Source organism: Haliotis rufescens, unplaced genomic scaffold (genome assembly GCF_023055435.1).
Source record: "Haliotis rufescens isolate VD_foot unplaced genomic scaffold, xgHalRufe1.0.p SCAF_4, whole genome shotgun sequence".
In the NCBI taxonomy this organism is placed as follows: domain Eukaryota; kingdom Metazoa; phylum Mollusca; class Gastropoda; order Lepetellida; family Haliotidae; genus Haliotis; species Haliotis rufescens.
The window spans coordinates 59,024,267-59,038,415 of NW_025964112.1; the positions used below are offsets into that span (position 1 = coordinate 59,024,267).

At 44.7% G+C, this 14,149-nt stretch overlaps 2 protein-coding genes across 4 annotated transcripts in view; both read left to right on the forward strand.

Annotated features, from left to right (window-relative positions):
* Window positions 1-14,149, forward strand: part of LOC124113955 (N-acetylated-alpha-linked acidic dipeptidase 2-like) — a 76,739-nt gene that overhangs the window by 16,235 nt on the left and 46,355 nt on the right. Inside the window, exons 15-18 of one of the 2 annotated variants that reach the window (XM_046474460.2) lie at window positions 6,633-6,798; window positions 7,704-7,788; window positions 8,474-8,566; window positions 9,556-10,596. In XM_046474460.2, coding sequence (XP_046330416.2) covers window positions 6,633-6,798; window positions 7,704-7,788; window positions 8,474-8,566; window positions 9,556-9,754 — 543 coding nt within the window. In that variant the 3' untranslated portion in view covers window positions 9,755-10,596. Of the gene's footprint in view, window positions 1-6,632; window positions 6,799-7,703; window positions 7,789-8,473; window positions 8,567-9,555; window positions 10,597-14,149 lie in introns of those variants that run through there. The other variant, XM_048381852.1, reaches the window with a different exon arrangement.
* The window catches only part of LOC124128992, a 40,104-nt gene continuing 38,195 nt past the window's right edge, over window positions 12,241-14,149 (forward strand). For both annotated transcript variants that reach the window (XM_048381853.1, XM_046474469.2), the window contains exon 1: window positions 12,241-14,036. In XM_048381853.1, the coding sequence (XP_048237810.1) occupies window positions 13,955-14,036 (82 nt within the window). In that variant the 5' untranslated portion in view covers window positions 12,241-13,954. The remainder of the gene's footprint in view (window positions 14,037-14,149) is intronic.

The following is a 14,149-nucleotide window of genomic DNA, read 5'->3' on the forward strand; positions in this document are numbered from 1 at the left end:
GAAACGGTTGTCGTTTTAATTAATGTGAATTTCATCAAAAGCTCTCTGGCAATTTAGATCAAGACTGGCATCATTGGAAATTTCAAAGTGCTATAAACAATACAGATCACTACTCAATACTGAATCATATCTCACAACTAACAAACCTCAACATATCAAGTGGCATTTATCAAACTTTAGGTGTAATAATTTAAGATAATATGTTGAGATTGGAAGTAATACTAATAGCCATGATGAGAGGTACTGCGAATTGTGTCATAAGAAAAATAAGACATTTGATGTTTGTAAGATGGTTGTTTGTTTGTTTGTTGTTGTTTAACGCCTCACCCAGCAATAGTCCAGATACATAACGGCGGTCTGTAAATAATCGAGTCTGGAACAGAAAGTCCAGTGACTGATATCATGAACATCGATCCATGAAATTGGGAAACGATGACATGCATAAAACAAGTCGGCGAGCCTGACCACCCGATCCCGTTAGCCGCCTCTTACGACAAGCATGGGTTGCTGGAGCCCAACTCTGGAATGTTGCTGAGCGCGGCGTTCAACAACACACAAACAAATCAAGTCTCAATACTGAAGTCCCCGTAAAATATACGTTGAATAACCTTTAGAATAAAATCATTGTAATCTAAATGAGTGCATTTGAGTTCACTCAAGCAACACTGCATGTACAACCTCTTCTACTGGCAATGAACATCATGATGTAGCAAGAGGGTATCGCAAAAAATAATTTAATGTTGAAGGTTGCGGTGTATGTTCTAAACAGAAGTTCATAAAACGTCAATGATTTTGTAAATCTTGTGAAGTGGGATAATTATCTTATCTCGTAAACTGCGGTGAACGGATGCATTGGTCATATCACCGGTCTATGTCTGTAGTCCCAAGTATCACCGGTCTATGTCTGTGTCCCCAGTATCATCGGTCTGTGTCTGTGTTCCCAGTATCACCGGTCTGTGTCTGTGTTCCCAGTATCACTGATCTATGTCTGTGTCCCCAGTATCACAGGGCTATGTCTGTGTCCCCAGTATCACCGGGCTATGTCTGTTTCCCCAGTATCACCGGGCTATGTCTGTTTCCCCAGTATCACCGGTCTGTGTCTGTGTCCCCAGTATCACCGGGCTATATCTGTTTCCCCAGTATCATCGGGCTATGTCTGTGCCCCCAGTATCACCGGTCTATGTCTGTGTCCCCAGTATCACCGGTCTGTGTCTGTGTCCCCAGTATCACCGGTCTGTGTCTGTTTCCCCAGTATCATCGGGCTATGTCTGTGTCCCCAGTATCACCGGTCTATGTCTGTGTCCCCAGTATCACCGGTCTGTGTCTGTGTCCCCAGTATCACCGATCTGTGTCTGTTTCCCCAGTATCATTGGGCTATGTCTGTGCCCCCAGTATCACCGGTCTATGTCTGTAGTCCCCAGTATCACCGGTCTGTGTCTGTGTCCCCAGTATCACCGGTCTGTGTCTGTGTCCCGTGTATCACCAGTAATACTATTAGCCATGATGAGAGGTACTGCGAATTTTGTCGGAAGAAAAATAAGACATTTGATGTTTGTAAGATGGTTGTTTGTTTGTTTGTTTGTTGTTTAACGCCTTACCCAGCAATAGCCCAGATACATGACGGAGGTCTGTAAATAATCGAGTCTGGAACAGAAAGTCCAGTGACTGATATCATGAACATCCATGCACTTGGGATACGATGACATGCATCAAACAAGTCAGCATCTTAGACGGGAATGGGTTGCTGTAGACCAATTCTAACCCAGAACTTCACGGGTTAGCGTTATGTTGCCACGTGGAAGGAATGCGTGCTGTTACCGAGGGTGGTGGTTCGTGCCATAGAACGCGACGTCATCTTTTGTCAGATAGATGTTGGCTGCATCTGGGCCCCGTTCCACAAAGCAATCGTAGTGCTACGACTGTCGTAAGTCTGTGTTAAAGTATAGGAGTTACGATAACTTCAGCGTTACGATCGCTTTGTGGAAAGGACTCCTGACCACCCGATCCCGTTAGCCGCCTCTTACGACAAGCATGGGTTGCTGGAGACCAACTCTGGAATGTTGCTGAGCGCGGCGTTCAACAACACACAAACAAATCAAGTCTCAATACTGAAGTCCCCGTAAAATATACGTTGAATAACCTTTAGAATAAAATCATTGTAATCTAAATGAGTGCATTTGAGTTCCCTCAAGTAACACTTCATGTACAACCTCTTCTACTGGCAATGAACATCATGATGTAGCAAGAGGGTATCGCAAAAATGTTGAAGGTTGCGGTGTATGTTCTAAACAGAAGTTCATAAAACGTCAATGATTTTGTAAATCTTGTGAAATCTGATGATTATCTTATCTCGCAAACTGCGGTGAACGGAGGCATTGGTCATATCACCGGTCTATGTCTGTAGTCCCAAGTATCACCGGTCTATGTCTGTGTCCCCAGTATCATCGGTCTGTGTCTGTGTCCCCAGTATCATCGGTCTGTGTCTGTGTCCCCAGTATCACCGCGCTATGTCTGTGTCCCCAGCATCACCGGTCTATGTCTGTGTTCCCAGTATCACCGGTCTATGTCTGTGTCCCAAGTATCACAGGGCTTTGTCTGTGTGCCCAGTATCATCGGTCTGTGTCTGTGTCCCCAGTATCACCGGTCTGTGTCTGTGTCCCCAGTATCACCGGGCTATGTCTGTGTCCCCAGTATCACCGCGCTATGTCTGTGTCCCCAGTATCATCGGGCTATGTCTGTGTCCCCAGTATCATCGGTCTGTGTCTGTGTCCCCAGTATCACCAGTCTATGTCTGTGTCCCCAGTATCACCGGTCTGTGTCTGTGTCCCCAGTATCACCGGGCTATGTCTGTGTCCCAAGTATCACCGGGCTGTGTCTGTGTTCCAAGTTTCACCGGTCTGTGTCTGTGTCCCCAGTATCACCGGTCTGTGTCTGTGTCCCCAGTATCACCGGGCTATGTCTGTGTCCCCAGTATCACCGGTCTGTGTCTGTGTCCCCAGTATCACCGGTCTATGTCTGTGTCCCCAGTATCACCGGTCTGTGTCTGTGTCCCCAGTATCACCGGTCTGTGTCTGTTTTCCCAGTATCACCGGTCTATGTCTGTGTCCCCAGTATCACCGGGCTATGTCTGTGTCCCCAGTATCACCGGGCTATGTCTGTGTCCCCAGTATCACCGGGCTACGTCTGTGTCCCCAGTATCACCAGTCTGTGTCTGTGTCCCCAGTATCACCGGGCTATGTCTGTGTCCCCAGTATCACCGGTCTGTGTCTGTGTCCCCAGTATCACCGGTCTATGTCTGTGTCCCCAGTATCACCGGTCTATGTCTGTGTCCCCAGTATCACCGGTCTATGTCTGTGTCCCCAGTATCACCGGTCTATGTCTGTGTCCCCAGTATCACCGGTCTGTATCTGTGTCCCCAGTATCACCGGTCTATGTCTGTGTCCCCAGTATCACTGATCAATGTCTGTGTACCCAGTATCACCGGTCTGTGTCTGTGTCCCCAGTATCACCGGTCTATGTATGTGTCCCCAGTATCATCGGTCTGTGTCTGTGTCCCCAGTATCACCGGTCTGTGTCTGTGTCCCCAGTATCACCGGGCTACGTCTGTGTCCCCAGTATCACCGGTCTATGTCTGTGTCCCCATTATCACCGGTCTGTGTCCCCAGTATCACCGGTCTATGTCTGTGTCCCCAGTATCACCGGCCTGTGTCTGTAGTCCCCAGTATCACCGGTCTGTGTCTGTGTCCCCAGTATCACCGGTCTGTGTCTGTGTCCCGTGTATCACCAGTAATACTATTAGCCATGATGAGAGGTACTGCGAATTTTGTCGGAAGAAAAATAAGACATTTGATGTTTGTAAGATGGTTGTTTGTTTGTTTGTTGTTTAACGCCTTACCCAGCAATAGCCCAGATACATGACGGAGGTCTGTAAATAATCGAGTCTGGAACAGAAAGTCCAGTGACTGATATCATGAACATCGATCCATGCACTTGGGATACGATGACATGCATCAAACAAGTCAGCATCTTAGACGGGAATGGGTTGCTGTAGACCAATTCTAACCCAGAACTTCACGGGTTAGCGTTATGTTGCCACGTGGAAGGAATGCGTGCTGTTACCGAGGGTGGTGGTTCGTGCCATAGAACGCGACGTCATCTTTTGTCAGATAGATGTTGGCTGCATCTGGGCCCCGTTCCACAAAGCAATCGTAGTGCTACGACTGTCGTAAGTCTGTGTTAAAGTATAGGAGTTACGATAACTTCAGCGTTACGATCGCTTTGTGGAAAGGACTCCTGACCACCCGATCCCGTTAGCCGCCTCTTACGACAAGCATGGGTTGCTGGAGACCAACTCTGGAATGTTGCTGAGCGCGGCGTTCAACAACACACAAACAAATCAACTCTCAATACTGAAGTCCCCGTAAAATATACGTTGAATAACCTTTAGAATAAAATCATTGTAATCTAAATGAGTGCATTTGAGTTCCCTCAAGTAACACTTCATGTACAACCTCTTCTACTGGCAATGAACATCATGATGTAGCAAGAGGGTATCGCAAAAATGTTGAAGGTTGCGGTGTATGTTCTAAACAGAAGTTCATAAAACGTCAATGATTTTGTAAATCTTGTGAAATCTGATGATTATCTTATCTCGCAAACTGCGGTGAACGGAGGCATTGGTCATATCACCGGTCTATGTCTGTAGTCCCAAGTATCACCGGTCTATGTCTGTGTCCCCAGTATCATCGGTCTGTGTCTGTGTCCCCAGTATCACCGCGCTATGTCTGTGTCCCCAGCATCACCGGTCTATGTCTGTGTTCCCAGTATCACCGGTCTATGTCTGTGTCCCAAGTATCACAGGGCTTTGTCTGTGTGCCCAGTATCATCGGTCTGTGTCTGTGTCCCCAGTATCACCGGTCTGTGTCTGTGTCCCCAGTATCACCGGGCTATGTCTGTGTCCCCAGTATCACCGCGCTATGTCTGTGTCCCCAGTATCATCGGGCTATGTCTGTGTCCCCAGTATCATCGGTCTGTGTCTGTGTCCCCGGTATTACCAGTCTATGTCTGTGTCCCCAGTATCACCGGTCTGTGTCTGTGTCCCCAGTATCACCGGGCTATGTCTGTGTCCCAAGTATCACCGGGCTGTGTCTGTGTTCCAAGTTTCACCGGTCTGTGTCTGTGTCCCCAGTATCACCGGTCTGTGTCTGTGTCCCCAGTATCACCGGTCTGTGTCTGTGTCCCCAGTATCACCGGTCTATGTCTGTGTCCCCAGTATCACCGGTCTGTGTCTGTGTCCCCAGTATCACCGGTCTATGTCTGTGTCCCCAGTATCACCGGTCTGTGTCTGTGTCCCCAGTATCACCGGTCTGTGTCTGTTTTCCCAGTATCACCGGTCTATGTCTGTGTCCCCAGTATCACCGGGCTATGTCTGTGTCCCCAGTATCACCGGGCTATGTCTGTGTCCCCAGTATCACCGGGCTACGTCTGTTTCCCCAGTATCACCAGTCTGTGTCTGTGTCCCCAGTATCACCGGGCTATGTCTGTGTCCCCAGTATCACCGGTCTGTGTCTGTGTCCCCAGTATCACCGGTCTATGTCTGTGTCCCCAGTATCACCGGTCTATGTCTGTGTCCCCAGTATCACCGGTCTATGTCTGTGTCCCCAGTATCACCGGTCTATGTCTGTGTCCCCAGTATCACCGGTCTGTATCTGTGTCCCCAGTATCACCGGTCTATGTCTGTGTCCCCAGTATCACTGATCAATGTCTGTGTACCCAGTATCACCGGTCTGAGTCTGTGTCCCCAGTATCACCGGTCTATGTATGTGTCCCCAGTATCATCGGTCTGTGTCTGTGTCCCCAGTATCACCGGTCTGTGTCTGTGTCCCCAGTATCACCGGGCTACGTCTGTGTCCCCAGTATCACCGGTCTATGTCTGTGTCCCCATTATCACCGGTCTGTGTCCCCAGTATCACCGGTCTATGTCTGTGTCCCCAGTATCACCGGTCTATGTCTGTGTCCCCAGTATCACCGGGCTACGTCTGTGTCCCCAGTATCACCGGGCTGTGTCTGTGTCCCCAGTATCACCGGTCTGTGTCTGTGTCCCCAGTATCACCGGGCTGTGTCTGTGTCCCCAGTATCACCGGTCTGTGTCTGTGTCCCCAGTATCACCGGTCTATGTCTGTGTCCCCATTATCACCGGTCTGTGTCCCCAGTATCACCGGTCTATGTCTGTGTCCCCAGTATCACCGGTCTATGTCTGTGTCCCCAGTATCACCGGGCTACGTCTGTGTCCCCAGTATCACCGGGCTGTGTCTGTGTCCCCAGTATCACCGGTCTGTGTCTGTGTCCCCAGTATCACCGGGCTGTGTCTGTGTCCCCAGTATCACCGGTCTGTGTCTGTGTCCCCAGTATCACCGGTCTGTGTCTGTGTCCCCAGTATCACCGGGCTGTGTCTGTGTCCCCAGTATCACCGGTCTGTGTCTGTGTCCCCAGTATCACCGGGCTACGTCTGTGTCCCCAGTATCACCGGGCTACGTCTGTGTCCCCAGTATCACCGGTCTGTGTCTGTGTCCCCAGTATCACCGGGCTGTGTCTGTGTCCCCAGTATCACCGGTCTGTGTCTGTGTCCCCAGTATCACCGGGCTGTGGGACAGGTGTGGATGGCCGCTGCCTATATTCTCAGCGAGACGTGCGTCCTACCGTTCAACGTCTCCTTCTACGCCTGGACACTGCGGAGCCTACAGGAGCAGCTGGTCTACGACTACGGGAACATACTGCAACAGCATCTACCTGACTACGGTAAAAGTGCAGTGTTATATATTGCGATAATCTTTTGATTTCCATGTCATCTTATTTGCTGTTTTACATCAGCAATGATGCATGTTTGTGTAATAATATTATATACCTGGCATACTGTGGGTGATCGAATGATTGAGTCGACGAATTGAAGATACTTTAGTTTTACCCTTGGAACATAATGAAAAAAAAACATAAAGTGTTCACGGGTTCAAATCATTATCTCCACATTATGGCAACACAACATTACACCCGTGAATTTACGGGTCAGAAATGTTCTTCAGCAACCCATGCATGTCGTAAGAGGTGAATAACGGGATCGGATTGTCGGACACATTCGCATAGATCGAAGCTCATGATGTCAATCACTGGATTGTCGGGTTCATACTCGAGTTTTTACAGACCGCCATCAAACATCTAAAATATTGCTGATTGCGGCGTAAACAACAAACAAACAAACAAATCTTATCTAATATTAGTCAAAGCAGCTAGGCTCGTCTATTACTATGTACACTGCCTTGTCAACCTACATGTTTGTATGGAAAAGTTCCACATGCGGAATACGTTCTTCAGTTTACCGGGGGGCACGGGTGGCCCAGTCCTCTAAGGCGCCGCGATTCGCTGTGCAGAGTTGCGTCCCTTGGGCACGCCAGAAACCTATGATTATGGGTTCGAATCCTGGTTCGCCCCGATTATGTTTCTAGTTTTGTCAGCACCATACCCGTGCTCGTGGGTTTCACCGAAGTGGTAAACGTCTGAGACCTGCATCACTTCAGGCTTTCCTCCCACAATAAGCTGACACGCCATGATATAACTGGAATAATGTTAAAAGCGACGTTAAACACAACTCACCCACTCTTCAGTTTACTATCTGATGTTGTGACTCATGATTGATCAATGTTACACAGCGAGGAACCTGACGCTTGCTGTAGAGCACTTCAGCCAATCTGCAGCTGAGTTCATGACGAGACGACAGCATGTGGACCAATCAGAGTAATGTATATTTCTACATTCTTGCCATAAACTCACGCCTAAGATAACTTATGCAGACTATTCGAAGTGTACAACACTTGACAGGTTTATGGTCAGTATATCGGAAATTATGATCACGTAGGACGTCGTTTTGTTACAGCCGTTGCCCGTGTAATCGTCTTTTAGGAGTTTTCAAAACACTGACGTGGATGATGTATTCCGTGCTACAAGTGTTCATCCTATGACAAAAATGAACGTAGCTGATTGTCATTGGATCCCCATAAATATATTGTTCCACGCGATATATTTATGTTAAATATGAATCAGGTATTTGCAGATCCTGTTATAAAGATATTCAATGTCAGAGGCCATCCATAGCGCTTACATCACATAATGTTTTTTTAAAATGCTCTAGTACTTTAAATAGTACCATGAGCCTTATGTAACGAAGATCATTTATCTTTATTCAAGGTGTGAGTTTTGTTATTATGCCCAGTGGGGATTCCATAACGAAGTGATTCCCCTGCCCTCAGAATACGCCTTTAACTATCTGGTGTCATGGTGTCACGAAGGCGTTGAGCGTTGTTCATGCTATCAACCACTAGTTTACAGGTCGTTGTGATATTGTTGACTGTGACCTATTTAACATTCATTGACTCACTCGTTCCTGTTTGTAATACTCATGCACTTACGTTACTACATTCAGCCCTCTGTCTGTCCGCCGCATCAACGACCAGATGCTGCAGCTAGAGAGAGCCTTTCTAGATCCAAACGGCATCCCAGGGAGGTCCTACTTCAGGTATAATGATGTACACTGTGTAACTCACCTTTCAAATAAAAATAGGTGCCGTGATCCCAAAGTTCTTACTTTAAAGCATCTCTATGCTTGTGCATCATGTTGATGCTAGGAGAGATCTCACTTTTAATCACTGTAAGCATCCGCACCAACCATGTTGCCATGGCCATCTGCCTACTTGAACTCTGTAGGGATTCCGGGATAGATTAGATCGCCAGCATCCAATGCAGGTCGGAAGAGGCAACCACTTGGGTCCCGTTGTCCCTGGTTGATTGTGTGTCATCGTACCCCTGCTGCGTGGATTGTTGCTAATAACATCAATCACTGGATTGGGTGGTCCGGACTTGTTTATTTAGAGGCCGTCGCCATATAGCTGGAATATTGCTTTTTAAGGCGTTAAACAACAAACAAACATCATTGTTAACTTTCTTAGAGTAAAGGACCATTCTTTCACATCCAAAATATATCAACCTTGATAAAGACGGTTGTACATCACAAGATAATCTTTATTCACCATAACACTCGCTCAAAGTCTTTAGGGGCGGTGGGGTAGCCTTGTGGTTGAAGCGTTCGCTAGTCACGCAGATTCCCCACATGGGTACAAAGTGTGAAGCCGTAATATTGCTGGAATATTACTAAAAACATACTCAATCACTCGCTCAAAGTCTTTGGGTTTGTGTAGTAAAAACATCATACATGGGCGTATCACACGGTAAGACGATGAGCATTTGCAATTCATCGATAATTCCATTAACCGTTGAATTCCCAGTTGAAAGACAGTAAGAGTGAGTCAGTGAGTATGGTTTTACGCCGCTTTTAGCATTATTTAAACAGTATCACGGCGGGGGACACCAGAAATGGGCTTCACACGTAGAACCCATGTGGAGATTCAAACCCGGTCTTCAGCGCGATGACCGAACGCTTTGACCACTACTCCACCACCTGAAGACAATAAGAGTGATAATTGGCATAATCTAACTATTCTTTCTCAGGCACATCCTGTTCGCCCCCAGCAGTGTCAACAGCTATGCGGGGTCGTCCTTCCCGGGTCTCACCGATCTGCTGTTTGAGATGGACAAGTCAAAGGATCCAGCGAAGCAATGGGAAAGAGTCAAACAACACTTCTCGGTCATACTGTTCACCATCCAATCAGCAGCCTCGACACTCAAGGATCCAATTCACTTCCTTTGATATTGGAATAAAATTCATAATATACTGAACCGAAAGCAATAAATGAAAATACTTCATGAAATTTTCCCATTGAAATATCAATGTATTTTTGGAATGTTTCTCGTGTTTGACATTAGTGTATATCCACATTTAATGTTAACGGCCAAAACGTGCCACAATTGTGGCTATAATTGGTCTCCAAAACGCAGCTTAACAAACGACCACGGCTAAAAGTCCCGAGTGCGTTCCATGAAAATATAAAAAACCTTGCGTTTCATTATGCCTTTTCTGATCAACGGCACCCCAATACGTGGATCCAACATTCATGTATCGATACTAGCGCCATGCCAAGACTTACGAAGAATCAGAGAAACCAGGCTTCAGAACGACTGCATGCAGTCGCCCTAAATCCTGGTACATTTATACTGAGCTATGTCCACGTGAGAACCATCCACAGATTACAGCAACGATACCAGGTCACCAACAGCCTTCAGTCTTCCGAAAGGTGACGCACATGCATTTTGATTTTCATGCAAAGCATTCGGGACTTTGTACCATGATCGCTTGTTAATGCATTGATTTTTCAATGGGAAACTTTCATTAAGAATTTCCATGAACCTACGTTTTGTTTGCGGTTCAGAATATATATATATATATATATATATATATATATAGTCACTTGATTCTACTCATAGTAATACATACCTGTTAAAAGTGTTGCATATTGCAACATTTATGTTTAAAGATTTCCTAATGCACCTTGAAATAACGGTTGTTATACTGGATGCCTACACACGATGTACATTTATAAATTGTGATAATATACGCATGACATATCTTGAACTAAATTTAGATTCATATCATAAGGCGTGAATGTTCAATTTACAGAAGGTTAATGCACACAGACGTTCATCACTTTGATGAAGCATGCATGACATTGGGAGTCACATAACGCCGCTTTTATCAGTATTCCAGTTATATCACTTACTGAGGAAGGACTTCCCGAAGTGATGCAAGTTTTCAGACGTTTACCACTTTGGTGAAACCCGGGAGCACGGGTACGGAGCTGACAAGCCTAGAAACATAATCGGGGCGAATCTGAATTCGATTCAATCATAGCTTCCTGGCGCGCACAAGGGACGCAACTCTGCACAGCGAATTTCGGCGCGTTAGACAACTGGGCCACCCGGGTCCTTGCATAACATGAGGATTTGTTTGTTTGTGACTTAACGCCGTAATATTCCAGCTTCGTGACGGCAGTCTGTTAACAAATGACATCATGAGCATCTACCTATATATACTCACCGCCTTTCGACGTCAGATAATCTCATAGGAGCCATGCTGAACAAGAATTAAGACTTCAGTACAGAATAATTTTAAATTTTGTTTGGGTGTATCGCGTTTTTATCATGTCGCGAGTGGCTTGTTCAAAAAGCAAAGATTTACATCTTAGCTATTCACAACTGTTCGCGTCATTACCAACTGATTTTACCAATAGTTCTTTTGAGGTTGCGCCGCTCATGGTTAATTCTCCCTGCAGTGTTTTATTGTAAGATAAACATATTTAACTCGGTGTTTATTTCCTAAAAACGCCTCAAAACATGATCTGGCAGAAAAATATCTTGATGTGTTTTGGCAATACATGTTTGTGCTATGCTTGGCAAGTCATGTAATTAATGGCTGGCTTAGTCTCTTCAAGAGGCCCCCGTTACAAAGCACAGGCAGCCATCTCTCTATCGTGTTACCCCATTACCCGGTTATCTTACTCATTCCACTCCACGTGAGACATCATCAAAATAGTTGATCGATAAGATGGACCCGTTGAGCACAGGCGTTGTCGTCCCACACACCTTGCAACGGGACAACAAAGGGTGTGAGTATGTTGTCACGATATTACTGTCCAGTTATCTTTCAATTCACAATATGCACAATATCCACCGCCAAAACTATCATGAGGTCTCGGGTTGACACTGGCTTGGCGTTCATTTCGACAAATCCAGACGCGACTCATCATCTGAAAACATGATACCTGACCAGCGACCTCAATTTCGACGTTGGGTACACAATTAAACTCTGTTGGCAATATGACTATTTGTAAGGGGCAGTTCAACACGTAGCCGTCAAATATGGAGATGAGCTACATGTAGACGATTTGTAATCGTCTGACACGTTACGCTTACTCCAGTAGCCTGATGACAGTTCATCCGTTGAACTAATTAGAAACGTATAACTTCTTTAAGTGGCATTTAGAAGTTGGTGTGATGAAGTAAGACACGTTCTATGGATGATCAACTTCTTTATTACAATTAGTGCGACGTTTCGGTGTAGATCCTAACACCTTTATCAAGCAAGCACTTGCACTAATTGTAATAAAGAAGTTGTTCATCCATAGAACTTGTCTTACTTAATTAGAAACGTGTAATTATCACCGAATCCCACAGACTAGGCTTATAGAATGCGTTGTCATGTTATTGAAGCATTTGCATGTAGGTTTTTTCAGCCTAGACTCAGATATAACAACTCCTTGAAGCAATTATAATTTTCTTTTAATGTTTATAGATTAGCTTATTGATATTTTATTTCAACATTGAAATGATTTTGGTATTTGTGGTACCTTTCCATATATTTTGGCTTGATAACAGTCGGCGAAGAGCATGTTCCCTTCCAACAAACACAGGTATTGTTTGATCAATTAAACAATTTCGTGTGCATAAATGGAACACAAATGTCTACTTCGTGTGCAGTAACCTAGCGTTCCAGATATCAGTATTCTCTGTTAATGCGTTCAACGTGTCCACACAGTCTGCACATGGAATATTGACAAGGTCCCAGCAAACACATGGTGTCATCATTGATTTTCAATTATCCATTTTAATTTTCACCGCTATTTCTGACCTTCCCGCCAAATGTAATTTATTATTTTGAAAATTGCTATCGGAAACTGGTTTAACACTGACAATGACGTTTCGTATGTCTACAACAATGGTTGTTTACGACATGGGTATTGGCTGATTACAACATTTTGTGGTACAAAGCACTAAATAATATGTGTATGCCTGTAATGTCTGCTTTTTCTTGTCATGGATAGTTAATATTGACCGGGCCACGCATTTCAGCTAGAGGTAATGTTGTTAAAGTGGTATTTTATTCAGGAAACAACTGTTAAAATTAGTTACCTGAACAGACAACTAAGTATTGATATTTCCCTTTAAAATAACACACACACATGTCTAACAAACAAATCTTCGTGTTTACCGTTAGAGCCAGACGCGAATTGTCTTTAAATAGTCTATGTGGCTGTCGTATACATAAAAACAGATAAATGTTATTTACAGTACTGTGTGGAATTGAAATGATGAACGTGTTCATTAGATAAGGTACTATTCAAAACAATATGCAATATAAGGTGTTGAAGATCTTTAGTTGACTTCAAAATTATGGTTTTACACGTGCACATACACTTTGCTGCGTCATAAATTACATATATTTCACATTATTTTGTTATTTTCAAATACCAATATTGAAAAACCATCAACAGACACTACAAAATATACTAATCAGTTCATAATGAACAGTTTGTATTTGGACTGTTCTATTTGAAATGTGAATACTTTCGACAGGCGACATATGTAACTGTAAGACTGTTGAATTAGTGAAAAGGAGATCAAACAGACGACTGAAACTACGGGCGGTACCAGGTTATAGATGCTATGTTATGGACAAGCCCTAAGTAATACAAGCCTACTACTTTGGTAAAACCCACGAGTACGGGTGTGGTACTGACACAACTAGAAAGTTAATGACGACGATCGATTATATATGTTTCTTGCACGCCTAAGGGGCTTCAACAGTGAATTGAGGCGTCTCAGGCATCTGTTCGACCGTAACACTATGAAGATAAATTATACAAAGTTCAGGCAGGGTACAGATCGGCCTGAATAGGCTCGTTGGCGCTGAAAGCTCTCGACTTGAAATGGATTACTTTACTCCAAGTTCTTTATGTACACATGTTGTGACGCACAATTTGCACCTAACATCGATTGTGTTGTTGCACACTGCACCCAAGAAATAAGACGCTCAGCCTATCCTTGAATAAAATACAAGGACTATCTCAGCGGTGTATGTTCACGTTTATAAATAATAAACTGATCAGCTGACGGTAAGTTATACCGGCATGTGTCATGTAGGTAGCGACGTGAGACATAAGTGTATGCTATCACGATGGAGCGCACCCCTAAACGAGCAATGAAGAGACACCTTGAGGAAAAAACAGTGGACAGTGGACATGGAACAGATGATGAAGGTAAGAAAAATATAAGAATAATATGAGCAAAAGAATGTCACCATTCAAATTACGAGGGTTTTGCTAGTTTATGATCATGAAACGTGTGTGTGTTAGTTATTGCTCATAGAGTT